The following is a 19566-nucleotide window of genomic DNA, read 5'->3' on the forward strand; positions in this document are numbered from 1 at the left end:
AAAGGACTTCACTGCCCTGTATATACAGTGCCATATACTGGGGACATACATACTGTACATTCTCGGAAGATATGTTATCTCATTTGACAAGATTGTCGGGTTGACTTAGTGCTGCAAGATCGATTCAACAGGGCCTGGTGGAAGACATGCACTGCCCAAAGGATAAGGGCAAGCACGGCCTTCCGTGCTTCACAAACCTCTGAAACAAGTGCCCCAAGCTAGGCTAGATTCCTCTACATCCCCCCCTCAGTCTACATGCATCACGCTCAGTCATTTACTGGGCCATAAGCGCTTAAAGAGTGTATGAACGTCTTGCAGGTGTCCTCCTTAAAGCATGCCCCCTGAAGGCCTAAGCTCTTCGCCCTGGTCCGCATTAAGAGCCAGGAACCAGAGGCAGTGGACAGGAAAGCAGATAGGGGCCGGGTCTCTCCCCCCTACCCTGAAGCCATGATCCCTCCTGATAGGCGCATAATAAGAACCAGACCTACGTTCACACCATAACACACACACACACTCTCTCTTTCTCTCTCTTACACACACACACACACACACACACACACACACAAATCCTCATTCATTATTCATAGCAGATTAGCCTCTTCATTAAAGTGGGTGGGCGTCGAGAGGGGTGGGGAAGAGCGGCCAGGAAAATGTTAGCTCTGCTGGAGGAAACAGCGAATCGGGTCTTTCTGCCTCTTGTCTTCTTCTCCCCTTCTCTATCTCTCTCTCTTTTACACTCTCCACTCTCCCTCCTCCCTTCCATCTGTCCGTCTCTGCACTGCCGCAGCCACGTCCACACGTGTCAGACAAGCCTTTGGGGTTTTCAGCGAAGTCGAGAGGAGGGGAGAGCACAGGGATGTCTGGAGTACTTATGGAGACATAACCCCTCTCCTGACCCCTAAGTCCCGACCCCCCTGTGCAGTGCCAGTGTGCTCCCTCGGGCAGAGGGCTATGAGTGCTGCTACGATACATTAAACCGTGTGTGACATGGGCTTGACATGGATGGCATTGGATCTGCCACTGGCTCTGAGGACCAGCATATGCCCCAAGTATACAGTCAGGGTAAGACTGACTGACTTTTACATTTCCTATTGCAGTAAATGTCCAAATAATGACACACGCACACTTACCAGTACGCACATGTACACACACACACACACACACACACACACACACACACACACACACACACACACACACACACACACGTACACACACACACACACACACATACTTGAGCGCCCCAGGACAAAGGAGCACCTCGAGAGGTATACAAGCTCATAAACAGAGGTTACACCATCACTGGGCCCTTGGGACCTCGCTCCACTCCGTGTGAGTCTGTTCCACATCACTGTCCCAGATTTGCAGGCCTCATTTGGGTCCAGGAGCCTGCAAAGTCAATGTGACCTGGCCAGTTTCTTGGAGAGTTTGAGTATCCTGACTTGTAAATTACACGCCTGTGGGAGCCATAACTCACACACTACCTGGGCACCGTGAAAGCGCAAGGCCAACCCTTGCCACTCGAGCCTTAGGCGATAGGCAGCACATAGCAACTGCTTTCACACAATGTTGTTTCTAAATAACAAAAGGGATAAAAGGCACATCCTGTCTGCATAACTCCTCTGTCAACTGCCTTAATGCCGCACACCATACGGGTCAGGTGCTTTCACTGCTCAACAATGCCCGCCCGAATAAAAAACAAGCGTCACTGCGAACGCTGAAAGGAGCTGGCAGAGTCCACGTTGTCACGCACTCCCCAGGAGAGAAAAGACACGCTCCTCAAATGACACGGGTACTCAGGTGAGCAGAGGAGCAGAGGAGCAGAGGAGCGCGACATGAATCAAGCTTAAAAAGCAAATATTTCTGTCGGCGCAGGGCAATAGAGAGAAGTCAGCTGTGATTTATGGCGTATGTGAGAGAGAGTGTGTGTGTGTGTGTGTGTGTGAGAGAGTGTGAGTGTGTGTGTGGTGCTGAGGCGCTCCATCAGGACTGTTGTGAAGCCCTTTTGTGTCAGATGGCAGGTGAGAGAGATTACCTGGTGTTGTGGAGGACCTCGATGAGAGAGAGAGAGAAAGAGAGAGAGAGAAAAGAGAGAGAGAGAGAGAGACACACAGAGAGAGAGATTCTGCATGCTGGGACAGGCAGTGGTTTGCAGCCAGAGGATACTCTGACCCACTTCAGTCAACTCAGATGATAAACAGTAAATTCCACTATCATCATGCTTCAATCATGTTTAATTGTCTTATGCTGTTCTGTGTCTAACTACAACATGTTGGTGTATGTCATTTAATCAGTGATGTCACATGTAGCAAGTTGGATGCGCAAGACATGTACATCCTGCAGGGTCTCTACACTGTATGAGGTGGAGTTATACCTATTTTACAATACAGGCATGTATGAATTTAAAACAAAGCACAAAGTGGTTTCAAAATAGTGCTTCTAAATAGACTCCCAAATATTCTGCTACACAGTGAAATATTTCTGGGCATCTATTAGGGAATTTCAATGAAGCAACCTCTGGAGTGTTCTTGACAGGAGAAGTGCAAACGTGTCAGACTGGCATGGGGTTTCCAGCAACTGGTCCCCATTGTTCTCTGCGTGAGTCAGGGCACAATGCGCTTGTTCTCTAGTCAACAGAACGACCTGCTAAAACCTGAAAGAGACCCACCCCGGTGAACCCACCATTCACAGGGAGGGATTAGACATGGCATTTGCCCCCATTGAGGTCTGGAGGTGGTGCAAGGTTGGATCACTCTGAATGGTGCTAAAAGCACAGGCGCTGTCTCGGGGTATTGAGGAGAAGGCTGCACACCTACGACACTTTCCGTGTTCCTGTCTGTCGCTCAGGCTATTGTGTGGGCATTAAGTGTGTTTTATGTCGTCTCAGAGAGAAGGCCAACTTGTGGCCACTCGCTGAGCTCAAGAGGAAGAATGGCTGTGTGTTTTTATGCAGCTGTTCGCTGTTACATAAAACACTCCTTCCGCCTCCACGTCTCTCCATAGAGGACCCTCTCGGAGAGGGACGGTTTCTCTCCGTCCCATTTAGTTTATCAACACCCCAGCAAGTGCTAGTGTCCGTGCCCCGACCCCCCCCCCCCCCCCCCACCCTGGCCAAGGCTGGTCAACCCCACACAGGGCGCTTATTTATAGTCTGGGAACAGCCGCGGAGGCCGGCTCCCTTTACGTACTTTTCAGTAAATGGATGATCTACGCACATGGGTCAGCCAGTGGGGCACAGAGACAGTGTAAACATGACTGCACTTCTGTGTGTGTGTGTGTGTGTGTGTGTGTGTGTGTGTGTGTGTGTGTGTATATATGTGTGTGCCTGTCTCTCCCTCTCCCTCTCCCTCTCCCTCTCCCTCTCCCTCTCCCTCTCCCTCTCTCTCTCTCTCTCTCTTTATTAGTCATTCTCTCATTCTCCCTTTTCTATTATTCCTTCAATCTCTCTTTTGATTACATCACATACAACAACAGAGAATTGTGTAAGAGCAGGAGCAGGGTGGCTCAGGGGCCAAGCTTGGCAGTGTCATGACAACCCACTGTGTGTGTGAATATCTTTGTATGTATGTGTGTGTGCATGCGTGTGTCTAAGTGTGGCAGCATGCCTGTGTGTGCCGAGCAGAGCAGCTCCTGCCTTACCGTAAGCGAAGCTGAGGCGCGGGGTGACGTCGTCCTCCGAGGCCCAGGCTGGGGCCCAGGCTGCCAGGAGCAGAAAGGAGGCTGAGACGAGTAGCGGGCCCATGGCTCGGAGTGTCCGCATGGCGCCTCAGGACTGCCGCTGGGGGACGGAGGGGGGGAGTGAGAGTGTACGGTGTATACTGTTCTACTTTCAGGACTTTTTGGGATTCATGAAGACCTTTCTTTCTTTTCTTCCACACTCTTTCTCTCTTTCTCTCTCCGTCAGGTTTATTTTATTCCTTTCTCCTTCTCTCCTTCTTCTGGTATGGGGCAGTGAACAGTCCCAGAACAGGAGAGCTCTGTGGTGTTTGAGAAAAACAAAGTCCCTTGGAGTGCTTCCTCTGTAGCGCTGAGTGATGGCGGCGATGCCCAGAGCGATGGCCTCTCCTGTCAGAGGCAGCCTCCCATGACACCTGCTCCCTGCAGCGGCGGCTTCAAACACCAGTACACACACAAACTGGCCTCGGGTCCGCTCACGAGCCTGAAACCAGGAGACAGGAAGAGATATAAGACACAGAGAACATCACACACATGAGGCAGAAGCACACTGATTTATCTCTTTGTTTAGTTCAAACAGCAGGTTACAGTAATGTGGAGGCCACCCAATATCCCCAGGCAGTTTAGAGCCCAGACTGAATACTGTGGAGGGTGACTAGGTGCATCGTCGCACACATCAATACGATTTTTCGCCATCAATTGGCCAAAATGTCCACTTCACTGGAGCAAAGCGAGCACTGAATACAGACTTCAGCGAATCACAATAATTCATGCCCAGGGGCTGTGCCAGGTTGCCATCAGTGTTTAGGCTACAGCTGACCTTTTCCCCGCATGTTAATGTCTGGGTCTGGCACGTCTGGGCAAAGGTTTTGGGTTTGGGGTTTGGTCGCTGCGTCTTCTGTGGTAAATTAATCCCTTCATAAACCTCCCGCAGGCCCGTCTGACCTCCCAGGGGTTCCTGTTCCTGGTGCAGGAGTTGAGGTCAGGTTAAATCTGATAGTGTCAACTGCTTTCCCTTCAGGCTGTGCTGTATCCTCTCTGTCTGTCTGTCTGTCTGTCTCTCTCTCTCTCTCTCTCTCTCTCTCTGTCTCTCTCTCTCTCTCTATGTGTGTGCAGTATCTTGTGACCCATTTGGGTGTGTCTAAATGAGTTGGGACAGGAAATAAGAGTATTTCTTGGAACAGCGTAGCTACTTTTGATTTTTCATTCGGAGACAACGAGAAAGGTGTTCCCCTACTGCAGATAGCAGATCAGATTGCCGTGACACCTGAGGGCCTGATCCAGCTGTGCCCTCGTCTGGCCCAACTAGTCCCACTAGTCTTTGGATGTGGGCTGGTTCCCCTGATCTACTTCTATGTAAACGAAACCGAAAGAGTATGTTGCGACTCTGATATACAGCCTTATAAAAACAAACTCCAAGGCCAACGGTACATTCCCACACTACTGTTCCTTGTATTTAAGAACAGTGCTATGGGAAACAAATAAAACAAAAAAACAAAAGGACAAAGGAGGCACTGTTCACATACGCAGACAAGTTCTATCTATGCAGATGCTACCACTACTTTTAGGAAACAAGTACATACTGTATATCACCATAAGACACATAAGACCAGCTATGAAAACCTAATTACCTGATTCAAACTTGCCATTATTAAGAATACATACACTGAGAAGTTTTCATCTGTTAAACACAGAGGAATACGTTTGGCCATGTTCTAACTATGGACACTCTATATTCCATTTGACCTCATCTGCAACCCATCTCAGCCTATGATACATGCGGTTCACCACAGGACCTGCTAAAAGGTCAGTAAATAAGTAGCATAGTGCTACACGAGATATAGCATCTACTGTGACACCGTGCAATGTTATCCAGCGGCCCTGTCGATACGATGCGTCAGCGTGGCGTCGTTGGAAGTGGTTACTGTTACTCTGACCGCGGGGTTAGTCTCTTAAATCAACCAAGACGAGTATCCAGTTCAGCCCATTTGTGGCTAATAAGTCGATACCAAATGCTAGCGATGCTATTTTTGCGTTTTATCGGGGCGGCTCCTCCCTGCCTCTAATGGATAAGTGGTCGTTTGTAAGTCATTGGGTTTCCACTGAACCATTGCTGCCTCGATGGAAGAGGGATTAGTGAATAGGGAATTAATTATGGGAGGTTCCCGGACCAAAGGCCCTCCACCTCTTATTGTCGGACATCATACCCCTACACACCCTTATTCCTACATACTAGAATTACAACATTTTGTCCCCCATTTTAGAAGATCCATTAAGCTTCAAGGATCAGTTAAGGGATATGAAATATTTCTGCTGATATTCAGTTTGATCTTTCAGTGTTGCAAAAAAAATCACTCAATACCTGGATATTGTCACAAATTACCATGAGGAGATTCATTCCTATATGACCTTGACTGTTTTGAATGAGATATTGACCTATAACTTTCTTTAGAGTTGCTTGTTCTGCCAAACAGAACAATGCCTACACTAGAACCTTATGAAGCATCTGTTGTCTATCCTATAGGCCCGAATTACATCCCCTCACCATGTCACACCACATCCAATCAGAAGTGTATCTATGTGGCAGCAGTGGCTCAAGAGAGAGAGAGAGAGAGCATTTGTCTTGATAACCAGAGCTCCTAATGAACATCAGACTTCTCCAGCCTTTATATCAAAGTGCCCTTTAGCAAGTCATCATGTCAGGGGCAGTTGCCTTTATGGGTTCATCTGCATCATGCATTTCATTTTGAGTCTTTGCGTTTGCAATGCACTTTCAGAGAAAGGCTACACAGAGGTGTATTAACATGTAGCATTATCCTTAGATATCCATAGAGAGAACATATGGTCAAATATATATAATCCAGATATACATACAGTAAAAAGCACACATGACATAAATCCATATCTACTTTATGACAGGTCCTTTTTGGAAATCTTCCCATCATTGTGATGGTAAAAGTTGTCCTGGCTCTAAGGTGAGAGTAATAAACTTATTTACAGCCATCTCTAAAACAGAACATTACTTTTCATGAAGCCAATGCCAGAGCTTTGTTTTTAGATGGGTGCTAAATTATAGGTCATAAATATTCAGCTACACCAAGGAAAAACAACTCCCCCCCCCCAGGTTATTTAACAGTCCACGGGGTGCCTCCATATTTCTGTCAGATGTTCTCAAGCCGAGGCCGACAGCAGAGTGCAGCAAGGCTGGAGATGGGGGAGGCAGGAGGCACTTAAGGTGTCATGTGAGGAGATGACACTCCCAGAAACTGCCTCCTCCTCTCATCCCCTTCTCCTCTTCCGTGCCTCCTCCTGCTCTTCCTCCTGGTGACATCAGCAGAAACTCGCTCGCTCTGCCCGTCTTCCCTGACCTCAGGGACGAACACACGAGAGACCTTGTGAGATCTCTGAGGCAGATTTTGCTGAGGTCACCTTTGATATGACATAACCCCTTACATAAACTTGTTCGTGCTTAGGTAGGAGCCCGTTATGAAACTCTTTCGGTTGGTTGGTTATTAAGCTAATAAACCATAAGCCATTTTGAAATATGCAATTACTGACTCGGAAGACTTTATTTGCCCACCTCACTGCACCACGGACTTGTTATTGTTTAACTCTGGCCTCATAGGTTGTTCTTCCACCTTACATTTATTGCCTATTTATGGCCTATTCATTAGGCTTTTCACCATATAATGTAGGGTAGAACTCAACTAAGATAGGCAGGGAAACAGCACTGGAGAACCACATGGCTGAGTTTCAATACAACATGGTGTAGCTGCACGAAAGGAGAGCTCCCTGAGCCTAAACTCCACACAGCAACGTGACTACAACCCACTTCTACTCACAAGGTCATTCCTCCCCTCCAACCGTCCATATGCTTGGCATGGAATGGGCCGTGCCACGGTCAAAGCTACAGACGCAGTCCTACTGGCAGACGGGGCCTCCGCAGCCATCATTAGCCTTCTCTGTGAGCAGCAAATTGGAGTCGCTTCCCAGCTGACCAGGCAGAGAACACAGCCTCATTAATCTAACGGAGTGGAGCATCCCACAATGCATCTGGACAAACTTTGTTAGGGCTACGTAGAGAGTTACGGCGTGCGTGACTTAACGAGGGAGGTGACGGCGAGGCCCTTTCTGTCATTGCAGAGATTTACATTCGATTTCGTGTGCTGCACCTTTTTCTACAGGAGGATTAAGATCTACGCCATGAATCATCCTATTGTCTCCACTACTACACCTCTGGCATGTGCACTGATGGATTGCGCAAGACTTGGTGTTGCACTTTGCTAGTGTTATAGAGTAAACAAACAGTGGCATTAGGGCATTCATAATTTAGATTCAAGCTGTCTGCTTTCATCTGGATGCAAACACACTCGAGTTGACCCTGGTCACTGACGTTAGGTAATCTTTTTGATTTTTTTCCCCTCTGCTTCTATTACATCTCAAGGGTATTAGGCTGAATTCAGCGAAATGTTAAAGATTCTTTGCTGATCAGAGAAGCAGATATATTGAGAACACTTGGAAATAATGGGGGGGAAACACACCTGCAGGAATTTCACTTATCAAATATTTAACATTTTCCAGCCTTTTGTGCGCTTATTTTCAAAGTTCAAAGTGGTAATATCCTGCAGCTGCAGTCTATGCGTGTCCCAAAGGTAAGTGTCTATGCAATAATCTCATAAACTAAACGTGCAAATATCATTCGCCTGTCATGATATTGGTAAGACTTCATAGCAGCCAATCATCAGGTCAGCTAATTTGAGAGGTCTCTCTGTGAGTGGTCTGTTGCCGAGTTACAAACGTGTTAAGAGTTCCCTCTTGCTGGACATGGGCAGCTGAAGGCCTAAGAGGTTCAGGCAACTGGTCATGAATCACAGTGATCTACCACAACGCACTTTCTGCATTCTCCAACCTGACAGCTCAGGGTAGCGCTCTAAACACAACACTGAACTCAATGCAGCATTCGCATGGCAAAGATATAAATACAGCAAGCACAACCAAGGACAGACCAAAAGAGGCTTCAAAGCACACTTACACATGCCTAAATATGACAATAGACTTAACCTCACGCAATACTTCTCAATGTTTTGTTCTACTTTATGTTTATGTAAAGTAATACACAAATTGATAATTGCACTATATTGCACTATACTATAATTTCTAAATATTCCAAAGTATAATTTTATCAATGAAGAACTAATCAGTCTGTAAAATACTGCAAAGCCATAAGCATGCTACAAACTGAGAGTGAGTGCAGTCATATTCATTTCATTATATAATGGGCACGCAACAGTGAATGAGTAGTGAGCCGGATCGTTTCCTGTCTCTTATAAATATAGCAGTGGCCTTACTACAGCGACAGGTGTTGTGAATATCGAGTTTGTCATCTGAGATGGAACAGTGAGGGGAGCTGTGTGTGTGTGTGTGTGTGGGGGGGGGGGGGATAAGAAGAGATCAAGCCTCTCTTTGTATTTCAGACTGAAATTGTGTCTTAATGATTGATAAATAACACCTTGCTGGCTGTGGCCTCATCTCGGAACACACCTGTAAACACAGCCGCTGGACACCTGCGCTGCGTCACCTGGGGGTCTTATACACACACATTCACAGATGTGGCCTTTCACCGCCACCCCCTCCCCAAACACACCACCAGCCCGCTGGCCCTGACCTCCCCCTCCCCCATCCCCTACTCCCTACGCTTCTGCGAGCTGATAAACGCGGCTCAGATGTCTGTGTGTGTGAGAGTGTGGTATGGTGCAAGGGTGTGTGTCTGTGGGCGTCTGTATCACTATGTGTGTGTATGCCTGAATGGTATGTGGTTTTGTGTGTGTGTATGCGTATGCATGTATGTGTGTGTGTGTGTGTGTGTGTGTGTTTGTATGTATGTGTGTTAGTGGGAGTATGTGTTTACGCATGTTGGGGGGGTGGAGGGGCAGGAAGCAGATGTGTGGCAGTGTGGATGTGTCATCAGTCAGAGTGAAAGAGCGAGCCCCACATGTGGGGAGACAGAAGGTGATTCACTGCACCTATCCGCACTCAGTGTGACAAGCAAGGGGGGTTATTTTGTCACAGAAAGCTGCACAGATCTAAAGACACAGCCAGTGAGTAAGAAACAAGGAACGGCTTCCCGCTTGCGGTGCCAGAATGAAGTCAGTGAGTGACGAGTGACAAAGCCCTTCATGCATGTCCTAGTTTGCTGAGAAGATATGAGCACGTAGTCCAGTCCAGTTTCAACCGGGCGCATTGTTCCTCCTCTTTCAGAGTGAGTAGTGACACAGTCATGTGTTTCAGCACATTCATTCCTCCTGCTCTAACGTCGATCAGATCTCTAGCCCTGCTCATATGGTCTGGGCCTGGCGTCTATGAAAAAGGTGACCGACATGGAGAGAATCGAAAGCCCCCTCGATCCACAGCACCGCCATTCCAAGTCCCTCCTCATACCCCGGCCCAGCTTTGAGTAATTAATGGATGATTCCTTCCTGGGTGATCTGCCTAGAAGTAATTATAACCATATGCCATTTTCAAAGACGTTTAATTGCCTAATTAAAATGCTGTTAAAAATGCTGGATCAAGATGGAAGGCATTTTGAACCCGGTAGTTGTGGGTATATAAGAATTAATCTTGAAATTTTCCTCTTATCTGTTTCACGTGTGGCTACATTCGGTTTGAGTCACTGGCACCTCTAGTCACATAGTCACACGCAGGAAAAAGAAAAAGAGCCAAGGGGGGGGGGGGGGGGGGGGGGGGGGGCAAGAGCCATTCCAACGAAGCTCAGGAAAGCGTGTCGGAGAGAGTCATGATAGATTAATGTAATATATGGCCATGAAACTGGACAGAGATGTTTCATCACCTCCTCCTTTTTAATTCCAATTACTTAAAACCAGAACCGCTGTCAGAAGTGCAAATATGGGCAGTATCCCCACACCATGCCTCTTCCCGCAACCCCCGTCCTCAGAACCCCCCCCCCCCCGCCCTAGTCTCTTTCCTCCCTCCCCTCTCCGCACTCCAAGCGAATTTCCATAGCAGATGTGGAGCCAGCAGATGAAATTTAGTGGAGTGGCGCAGCAGTCGGAGCGTCTGGGCCCCTGCTATCTCCATCAGCGCAGGGCGAGGAGGGTGAAGAGGAGAGCAGCTCTTCAGCACACTCTCTTTCAGGGATGAGAGCAATAACAGATTCGTTCGGCAGACGGAAAGGTTACCAAGGACCCGATCCACTTAAGGAGGGGTCGAGGGGTGGTGGGGGTGGGGTGGGGGTAGAGAAGTGTCTCAGTGACCCGCGCTGAAGTAAAATGGCTCCTCGGAGACGAGGTGAGTCAGTGGGCAGAGGGCAGAGGCGTGCGATAGAGTTACTTATCTACCGGACCTCTTACTCATCTAGTTTCTCCGCTTCCGATCGAGAAAACTACCACGCAGACCGAAACAGCTGGGATGTGTTATCAGAGCAAATACTCTGGTTTTTCCCCTGCACACACCCTGAAAGAAAGTACAGTTTCAGAGTGCATTCATCACATTTTTATAGACCCATAAAGCGAAGGGGTGTGTAAGGAAGTTGCACACATTATCTATTTGGTTACGGTAAATGGCCACGGTCAAGCAAAGGTGTGAAAACAACATGAAAGCATGATCAATCATGCAGGGCTGAGCTATGAAGTTGTATTGGCAGTGTGTGTTTGGGGCCTCTCAGGCTTGTGTGTTATGGCTGGATGCGCAAAGAGAGAGTGAGAGAGAGAGAGAGAGAGAAAGAGGGGAGGTTGAGGAAAGGGAGAACTAGCAAAGCAGCTTTCTCTCCCCCTAGTAGCTTCCCCCAGCCTTTTTTCCTGGCAAAGTCTCCCCTGTCAAAACACATCAGCCAAGGTCTTAAGTTGGATTAAAACCCTTTCGTGTGTTGTCATGAATAAAGTTTCATAACACAGCCGACGCAGATACACTCAGTAAAAGAGCTGTGAGCAAAAGAAAGGGAGATGGAGGGGGTAGGGGCATTGGGTGGCCAAATTCGGTTAGTACCCATGACCTCTCTAAAGAAGTCACCAGGGTAAGTTCATCCAGGCCCTGAGGCACGAGAAAGCCTGTTGATTTTTTTTATCTTCAAAGGCCACGACAAAGACTCTCTCTTTCAATCTCTTCTCATTACCTCCCTCACTCTGTCACAACCTATATTTCGCAAAGGTAACATCACGCCCTCACTTTAGTTTATCTTCTAGCATCCGAAACCTGTGGACATTTAGTATCAAGTGTGTCACCACATACATATTCCAGGCAATAGCTTTACACAATGCTTCCCCAACAATCCCTCTGAGAACAGAATACCATAAATAAAAATATGTAACCACAGAACACTGGGTTTGAGTGTAATGGTCTCTTCATGCTGCATCTCCTCTCTGGCACCCTGGTCTCCTCACCCACCCCATTTTTTTGGGGGGGTTGGCGGGGTGGGTTGGTGGGTGGGTGGGGGGCATTAGTAAATGTCAGGACTCTCTGGAGAGTTTGACATTTAAGACAATGCAGAACACAGCAACAATGCATTCCTCCAGACCCATAAACATACCCCATTGATATGCCTGCTACATCTCGGAATGCTTTTCAAAGACCAATGCATTCTCTCCCAGAAAAATCCCTGTATTGCAATTCAAGGAACAGTATGTTTGTTTTCTAAATATTGTATGATTTGCTTACCACCACCACCACCACCACCATCTCCCCAACCCCTCGCCCCAACACCACTGAAGAGGCAGCTGACATAAAAGACCCTCTGCAAGTAATTGCCCAAGTAAATAATGCATGCTGACATTTGCTTTGATATAGAGGGTGAACAGAATACAATTACACTGTTTACTGCATTGTGAATGTGAACTGTTTGCACAACTAAATTCAAAGGAATTTTATGCTTCTTATTAAGAAGCCATCTTTGGTGTGCTGAGTATTCGAGTTGCTCACGTCTAAGCTGAACCCATGGCCCATTCATCTGAGGGAGTAGACATTCGGTTTACACTTTCCAAACAGAAATATCTGCTTGTAAATAGTGTGTATCATATTCCGGTCTCTGGTATCCACCTAATCCAACCACTTGAAGGAAAAACAAACAGCTGGCCTCCTCTTCTTTCCCACTCAGAGACTTAATTCAGGGTGTGACTATCCTCATAGGACCCAGCATACTGAATGACAAAATATGAACAAGCGATAAAGCCTTAGGCTTTAGCAAACCATCTTGGTCAGTTATGCCAGTTTTCCATACGAATCCTGTCCTTCGCTCAGTTTAGCCCGTCGGCCGTGGATTTGCATTTCCATGCATCAGGGTCCACTCACTTCAGGGTGTGTCTTTAAGTAAGTGATAAAGGACGCCGAGACGTCCTTACATATACAACGAAGTGGAGGCAAAAAAATCCAAAAGGCAACGTTTCCTCCATTTATACCCCAGTTGCCATACATGTACTGCATTTAGGTTTTCTCTAAAAAGATTTATAGAAACCATTTAAAGAAGCCAACCTGCTGAGTTCCCAGACCAGTACTTCTCTCTTTAGTCAAAGATAACGGAGATAAAAGTTTGGCCCGGCTCAAGAGAGGATTCAAAATGAGCGTGCCGCAGTCGTTCAACTTGGAATGGAAATGCAAATTAGCTCGGCAACAGCACGGCTCGGCGTGGCCAAAAGTAAAAACATTAAACCACTTCAGTGTTCTTGCTCCACCAAATCAGACATGCTGATAAAACAACGGGCCGAATCGGACTCCATCCCTTATCTCCGGAAAGCTCTGTCTGTCATCAGCAGCTGTTTCTGTAGTCGAGGCTTCCCTCGGAGTGGGGGGTGGGGAGGGGGAGGGGGGTATTAAGCACTCCCTGCCACGCAAAGCACCCCGAGCTGCTCCAGAAACTGTTCAAGCAATTACCATGTGAGACGCTCTTTAAACGCAGCACTGGGACTGGAGATAAGTGCACAGTGGGACTGGATTGGAAGGGAAGGACGTTGGCCCAGCCCTTCACACTCTAATATTGACTTGCCCTTGGTGCAGTTTTTCCCCCTCCTCTTCTCCTTTCTTGCCGGTGTGATGGTGAATGAGGGCTCATGTGTGTTAATGAGCTGGGCACTCAGGGCAGGGCTCAGACTACGGGATCAGTGGGCCTCGGCGGCTTCCTCTCTCCATTGTGTCCCCATCACGTGAAACACCGGAGGAGGTATGTGCTCTCGCAATGGCAACCATGGGAGTCGGTGCCAGGTCTGAGCCAAATGTGTCCCGCCACAAGCTCTTATCTGAGGCTAGAAGTTGGCAGTGCAAGAATGGCTGACTTAAACAAGCCAGGATTTATTCCCATCCAGCCTTCCAAAAGTGTGTCAAGTTTAAGCAGAGACTGTGTGTTCTTACCTACGGAACAAGAACAGATTGTTATTGTTTGTCTGTGAGAGGCCACAGTGGCACAGAGTCGTCTAAACAGCGCTGCAAGTTTCTCAGCAGTTCCATGGCTTCTCTGGAACAGCTGGTCTTCCAGTGAAAGCTGAGGTCAGTGCTATAAAGAGTTATTTTCCCCAAATGGATAATCAACACTTCCAATCCTTTCCCAAATTTAAAATTCAAAAATAAAATAAATAAACGGAGCTGCTCCGAGCTCAGCGATCTCTTTGAAGGTGTCTGCGAGCTTTTAAAAGCAGACACTGAAATGTGCTGCTGTGCAAATTCCACAGATTTCCTCTGCTCCCCCCCCCTCCACATCCCGCTCTCCTCAAGCCTGCTGAAGAAATTAGTCTCAGCTCCTTCAGCGAGCGATCGTGACATTACTGCATAGCACACAGGTGAAAAGCTGGAAAAGTAGCCTCAGCTGAAAAACTAGGTCATGGACTGTTTCACCGCCCGCTCACTCTTGCGCTAAATGTTTCCAATTGTTTGGATTATCTCACCATCTCACTTTATGTATTTACTGTAGGGGCAATATTTGGCCCTGATACCCTAAGTGCTGATAAGGCAAGTACGGTCTGAGAATCTGACTTAGCTCCTAGTTCCTGTTATGCCAAACTTGCTGACAGTGTGGTAATGGATTGATTCTTTGTTGAGGGCAATACAACAGAGTTCGCCTTTCCAGAAAAGGTCAGGTCAACGTGCCTAATATCTATACATTGTTAGGTCAGATTTTCCACCACAAGAAAGGCGTGTGGAAGCAATGCCGGTGCATGGAAAAGGTTAGATGACTGTTTTTTTCAGCATATTGACTTGAGTCTACTCCCTGTATTGAATTCTTGATCCGTGTCTTGAGAATGGCTGACAGCAGCTTTCACCTAGCCTGTGCACATAATCAGTATTGACGCACTGAGATTTCGGTCCCCTGGTCACATCACCAGGGCAAACGTCACACAAACAATGGATCCTGTTTTGCATCATGACTCTTCACCTTGTTGGAATGAGTTTATATCTCCCTTTTTTCTCCGCTCGCCTACTCGGTCTCAACATAATTAGACACGGTGCGCGTTCTCCGACGGCCTTAAACAAAGACGTGTGGCCGTTTGGCGTTGATGTCCACAGGGGGAGGAGGGAAGACTTCTGAGATTCCTGAGGCTCCCAGCAGCACAGACAGCCACTTAATGTGCGTGGAGGCCTGCTCCGACCCATTCATCACCGGAGCAAAGCCCATAGAGTGCTGCCCGCGACAGGGCCGCTGGCATGCCTGCGCCCCTCCTCAGACCCATCAATATCCCTTCCTTCACCCTGGGGTTGCTGGGGACACCTCCACCTCTTCTCCCTTGGCCTCCTCACTGATGGACGGCTGTCGCTCTCAGTGATGGAGTGTTTTACCGCTGCACCATCTCTGCTTTCTCCACTCACAGTTTTCGCCCCCGGATTGGCGTATCTGCAGGGTCGGGCATGCCGACTGAGGAGCCAAGGAGAGCTCATCACCTCTAGGCCGCATCCGTCACTGACGTGGGTCCACGCCTCTGCTCCCGCTAATGTCTATCATCGAGTGCATCCCGGAGACCGCAGCCCCATTCCACAGCTCTGTCTGTCAACTCGCTGTGCTTGCCCATGAAATAAAAAAATATGCCTGGCTAGGCTGCTCCCTGCTGTCTACAGCAATGCTGCCACAGGGTACATGCTGTATAGTAACACACACACATAAGCAAATGCAAACAAATCAATAGATATAACATTGAGATGGAGGGGATAGGATGCAAATGATGCCATTGATCTGGGGGATGATCAAAATGAAGAACTACTACCCAAACAATAGCTGACAATGGAATGGGTCTGGCCATGCTCTCGCAAGGACTGGGCTATGCGTGTATTCCCTCTCACATCACTTCAAGAACTCCAGATGAGCTACAAATCAGCTATGAAGCAGGGCTGCAGGCCACGTGTGGAGAAAAGCAACTTGAAACTTATCATTCGCTTTGTCTCAAAAGGTACATTTGACTTCTGTGTCGATTGAATAAACAATCCTCCCAGAATTAAGTTTTGTGGAAAAAACTAAAAAATATATAAACCACCACCGTTAATTTCTCCATGGTGATCCATAAGGTGTGATCAATATTGGCCGATCTCAACAAAAAACATAATCAGTGGCAAACTAGTTTATAGTTTCCAGTCTGATCTTAACTTTTGTGAGTGAATGTCACGAAAGAAGAGATACAAACACCCCAGCTGTTTCCTGGATGCCAGCTGCATGCAATGTCATGTAAATGCAGAGTAATCTTGAGAAGCTGAGCTATAGAAAAGAGGCGTTAGAGTCAGAGTGACTTCTCTGCCACAACAGTCAGTCAGTCTGAGCTCTGAATGATAAGAGCCATGTCTTTTGGCAGCATATGTAATGAAATGCTCTCTAAGCTGTTTCGGGCACAATTCAAAATACCCATTACAGCGCACAGATTGAATCTCAGACATTTTTTCATAAAAAAATCAAATTTTGCTAAAAATATCTTTCGAATTCACTATGCAAAAGGGGGACAGCTCTTATTTTAAATGTATTGACCAACTCCCCGTATTTGCTGATGTATATGCCTGACGCACCTCTGACACAAACAAGCACTCTCTCTCTCTCTCACAAACACACACACATACTGACATAGAAAGATATATGTGACATATCGTAAGATGTGTGTGGTAATTACCACACCAGACTGGAACCCCTCAAACCCATGCTCTCTGACCCCCCTGAATCCCCAACACCCCCCCCCCCCCACACACACACAGAAGCTCTTTGGTGGGTGACCTCTCATTAGGGGGCTAAAAAGAATGCTGGTCATTCCTGGGCCCACGGTCACAGGAGTCGCCAGGACAGCGGCATCTCAACCATCCCTGTGATCCTTGGAAATCCTTTGCAATTCAGATATTTGGGGTAAATTCCTCTGAAGGCTGCCCGTCAGCTCAGACAACGAGCTTTGACCTGAGAAGGCCGTCTGGCCAATCATCCATCAAGGCAAGATGGACACTGTCAATCAAAAAACGCTTAAGCTGTTTCACTCAACTTGACTGTTTTTCCACCAAACAAGAGTGGGGCACCATGATGACCATGGCAAACTTTGCAGAGTTTGCAGAGTTTCTCTTGAACTTCTGGGTGTTTTTTGATGTAGAGATGGTGAGTGCTAATCAGAATATCTTACAAATATACTACATGACTTGTAAAACAAATATTTCTTAATGGCCATGTCTGCTGTTCCTCATTTTGTACTTCTTTCCTGCAGTCTTGTGAACACCTCTGTGCAGAGGAAGTGCTCAGATTGATCCTTTTAGGTGGCTTAACTAAATGACTGACTGACTGACTGCTCTATTTAACCAGGCTTCACAGAGGGATTTGTGCAGTATTGAATGCCAGCTCTGGGTTCTTGGCTGCAGGTGTATGTAGGCCAGCCTCCGGTTAAACTCTCAGTCACACAAACACACACACACACACACACACACACACACACACACAGTCCAGCTGCACAGCAGTATTCCTGGTGTGCGAAATCCATCGCCGACAAAGGCTTGCTGCAGCCGAAAAAAGGGAAGATACACTCACCATCGAGTTCATTCATGAAATTTCTTCTTTTACATTTTGAAAATGCACTAGTAGCCACAGACTCACTCACTACGCTAGTGTCTGACGTGATCAGCTCAACGTGTTATTTACTAGCTTGAGGCCCGGGAGGGAGCTCAAAAGGATCCTTGAAGTCCTCAAGGCCCTTTGTGTAAAGATCCCCAAGATTTCATCAGCCTGGCAGTGCTGTGGGTTATCTTCTTGTAGAGATCCAATCGTGTACGCGGTGTGCCCTGGGCCAATGGGATGTTGCCTCATGGGGGCACAAGCTGATGTCATGGAAAGATGGGAGTGAAGTGGTGTGTAGGAGCGTGACCGCAGAAGCCCACATCACTTTACCTTTGACTAAGCTCTTCTTTCACCCACTTTACCAAGCCAGGCCTGCATGACTAGGCAGGGGATGGTGAGGGTGCAGCCTCATGCCAAACCCACAGGCAGATCTGGAAGTGATCCTCAGGACAGTGAGGGGTTGACTGTTAAATGCGTCTGGATTCATCATGTAGTATTCCCAACGTCATTTCGGATATGCAGTGGAGATAATGCTCACCATAGCCATAATGACCTGGTTTCCTTATCACGCTCATTTTATAGGCTAATCTGCCAAGCAGACAACATTATTGCTAAGTAAGGTCACAAAATGGGCAGCGGGAGGTTTATTTAGTCTTAAGACACTAAAAAAAGGCCACAGCATACAGCAGTGAAGGTTCCTCTACCTCAGTGAATAAAAGATAGCAAAATCTCTCTCAGTGCTCACCTGCACACAAAAGACAGATTGGCTCTGTTTGTCTGAAATATAACTCTGCAGTAGCTTCTTTGATCTCAAGCAGTTCAATAGTAGCTTATCATCCACTGCTCTGTTTTGTCTGAGTGATGTTGTGGAAGGAATAATGATATGGATAATTTTCATGTTTGAAAAGGCTGTGAAATACCATCTATTTACAGTGCATGCTGTGTGAAGCACAAGCAATTAGGAGGCCCCATTTTCCCCCTAATTGTCAGCTAATTGAGAAAGGGTAATTGTGTTTGATTGAAACCGGTCAGAAATTGGCCCAGCTGTCTCACAACCTCAATCAGCGTGACCTCGGGGCCCATCCCGCCGCTCCGGCTGAGGAAGTTCCCAGCCGCAGGTCAAATGCTCGCTGTGAATGGACACAGAACAAGTCTTGAAAAAAAAAAAACCGCGAATACAAAAAACAGCAACACCAGTAGCAGTGGCGGCAGCCACAGCAACAGCGAGCGAGTGCTCTGAATGCAAAAAAGCAGCCTTGTCTGGGCAGATGTCTAATGGGCCAGCTGGGGCCGAGAGCTGCTATCAGTGAGGGTCTGTGAGACTGGCCCTGCACCGCAGTGGAGAGCTGCCAGACGGATGAGAGGCCAGCCAGTGATCTGCAGCTCCTGCCTGCTCATACAAAACACCAGCACGCAGGACTGGCATGTCAGTTTCCCTCTCTCTCGCTTCCTCTTTCCTTCCTCTCTCACTCTCTCCATCTCTCAAGACAAGTATCTATCTCTCTCTCTCTAAAGAGAGGTATCTCTCTCCCTCTCTGTATCTCTTAAAAGGGGTACTGAGAGAGAGAGGGAGAGAGAGGTATGAAATAGAATACAAAAAAAGAGGAGTCATACACAAGACCTCTCTCTCTCTCTCTGTGACTTCTAAATGCGTCACATCTCTGAATCACTTGCATAAATTATTCAGGTTGCACCACCAAGGCTCTCTCCCTCCCCACAGAACTCTCGCCCCTGCATGCCCCCCATGTTACGGTTTTAGCGCATGAGGCTTTTAGCCCATGCCCGCTTCAGAGCCATTGTTCCGGGTGACTTAATGCCACCACTCACCCTGCTAAATGTGCACAGACCAGCCAGGGCACTGTGTGCCGTAGGCAGGCAAGACAGTATATCAC

The 19566-nt window shown here is 47.5% G+C and overlaps 1 protein-coding gene across 2 annotated transcripts in view; it reads right to left on the reverse strand.

The window, feature by feature from the left end:
• sema4ba (sema domain, immunoglobulin domain (Ig), transmembrane domain (TM) and short cytoplasmic domain, (semaphorin) 4Ba) overlaps nucleotides 1-19566 on the reverse strand; it is a 62073-nt gene that overhangs the window by 27548 nt on the left and 14959 nt on the right. For both annotated transcript variants that reach the window (XM_031564438.2, XM_012833642.3), the window contains exon 2: nucleotides 3640-4159. In XM_031564438.2, the coding sequence (XP_031420298.1) occupies nucleotides 3640-3760 (121 nt within the window). In that variant the 5' untranslated portion in view covers nucleotides 3761-4159. The remainder of the gene's footprint in view (nucleotides 1-3639; nucleotides 4160-19566) is intronic.

This window comes from Clupea harengus, chromosome 3 (genome assembly GCF_900700415.2).
Source record: "Clupea harengus chromosome 3, Ch_v2.0.2, whole genome shotgun sequence".
Taxonomy (NCBI): Eukaryota; Metazoa; Chordata; class Actinopteri; order Clupeiformes; family Clupeidae; genus Clupea; species Clupea harengus.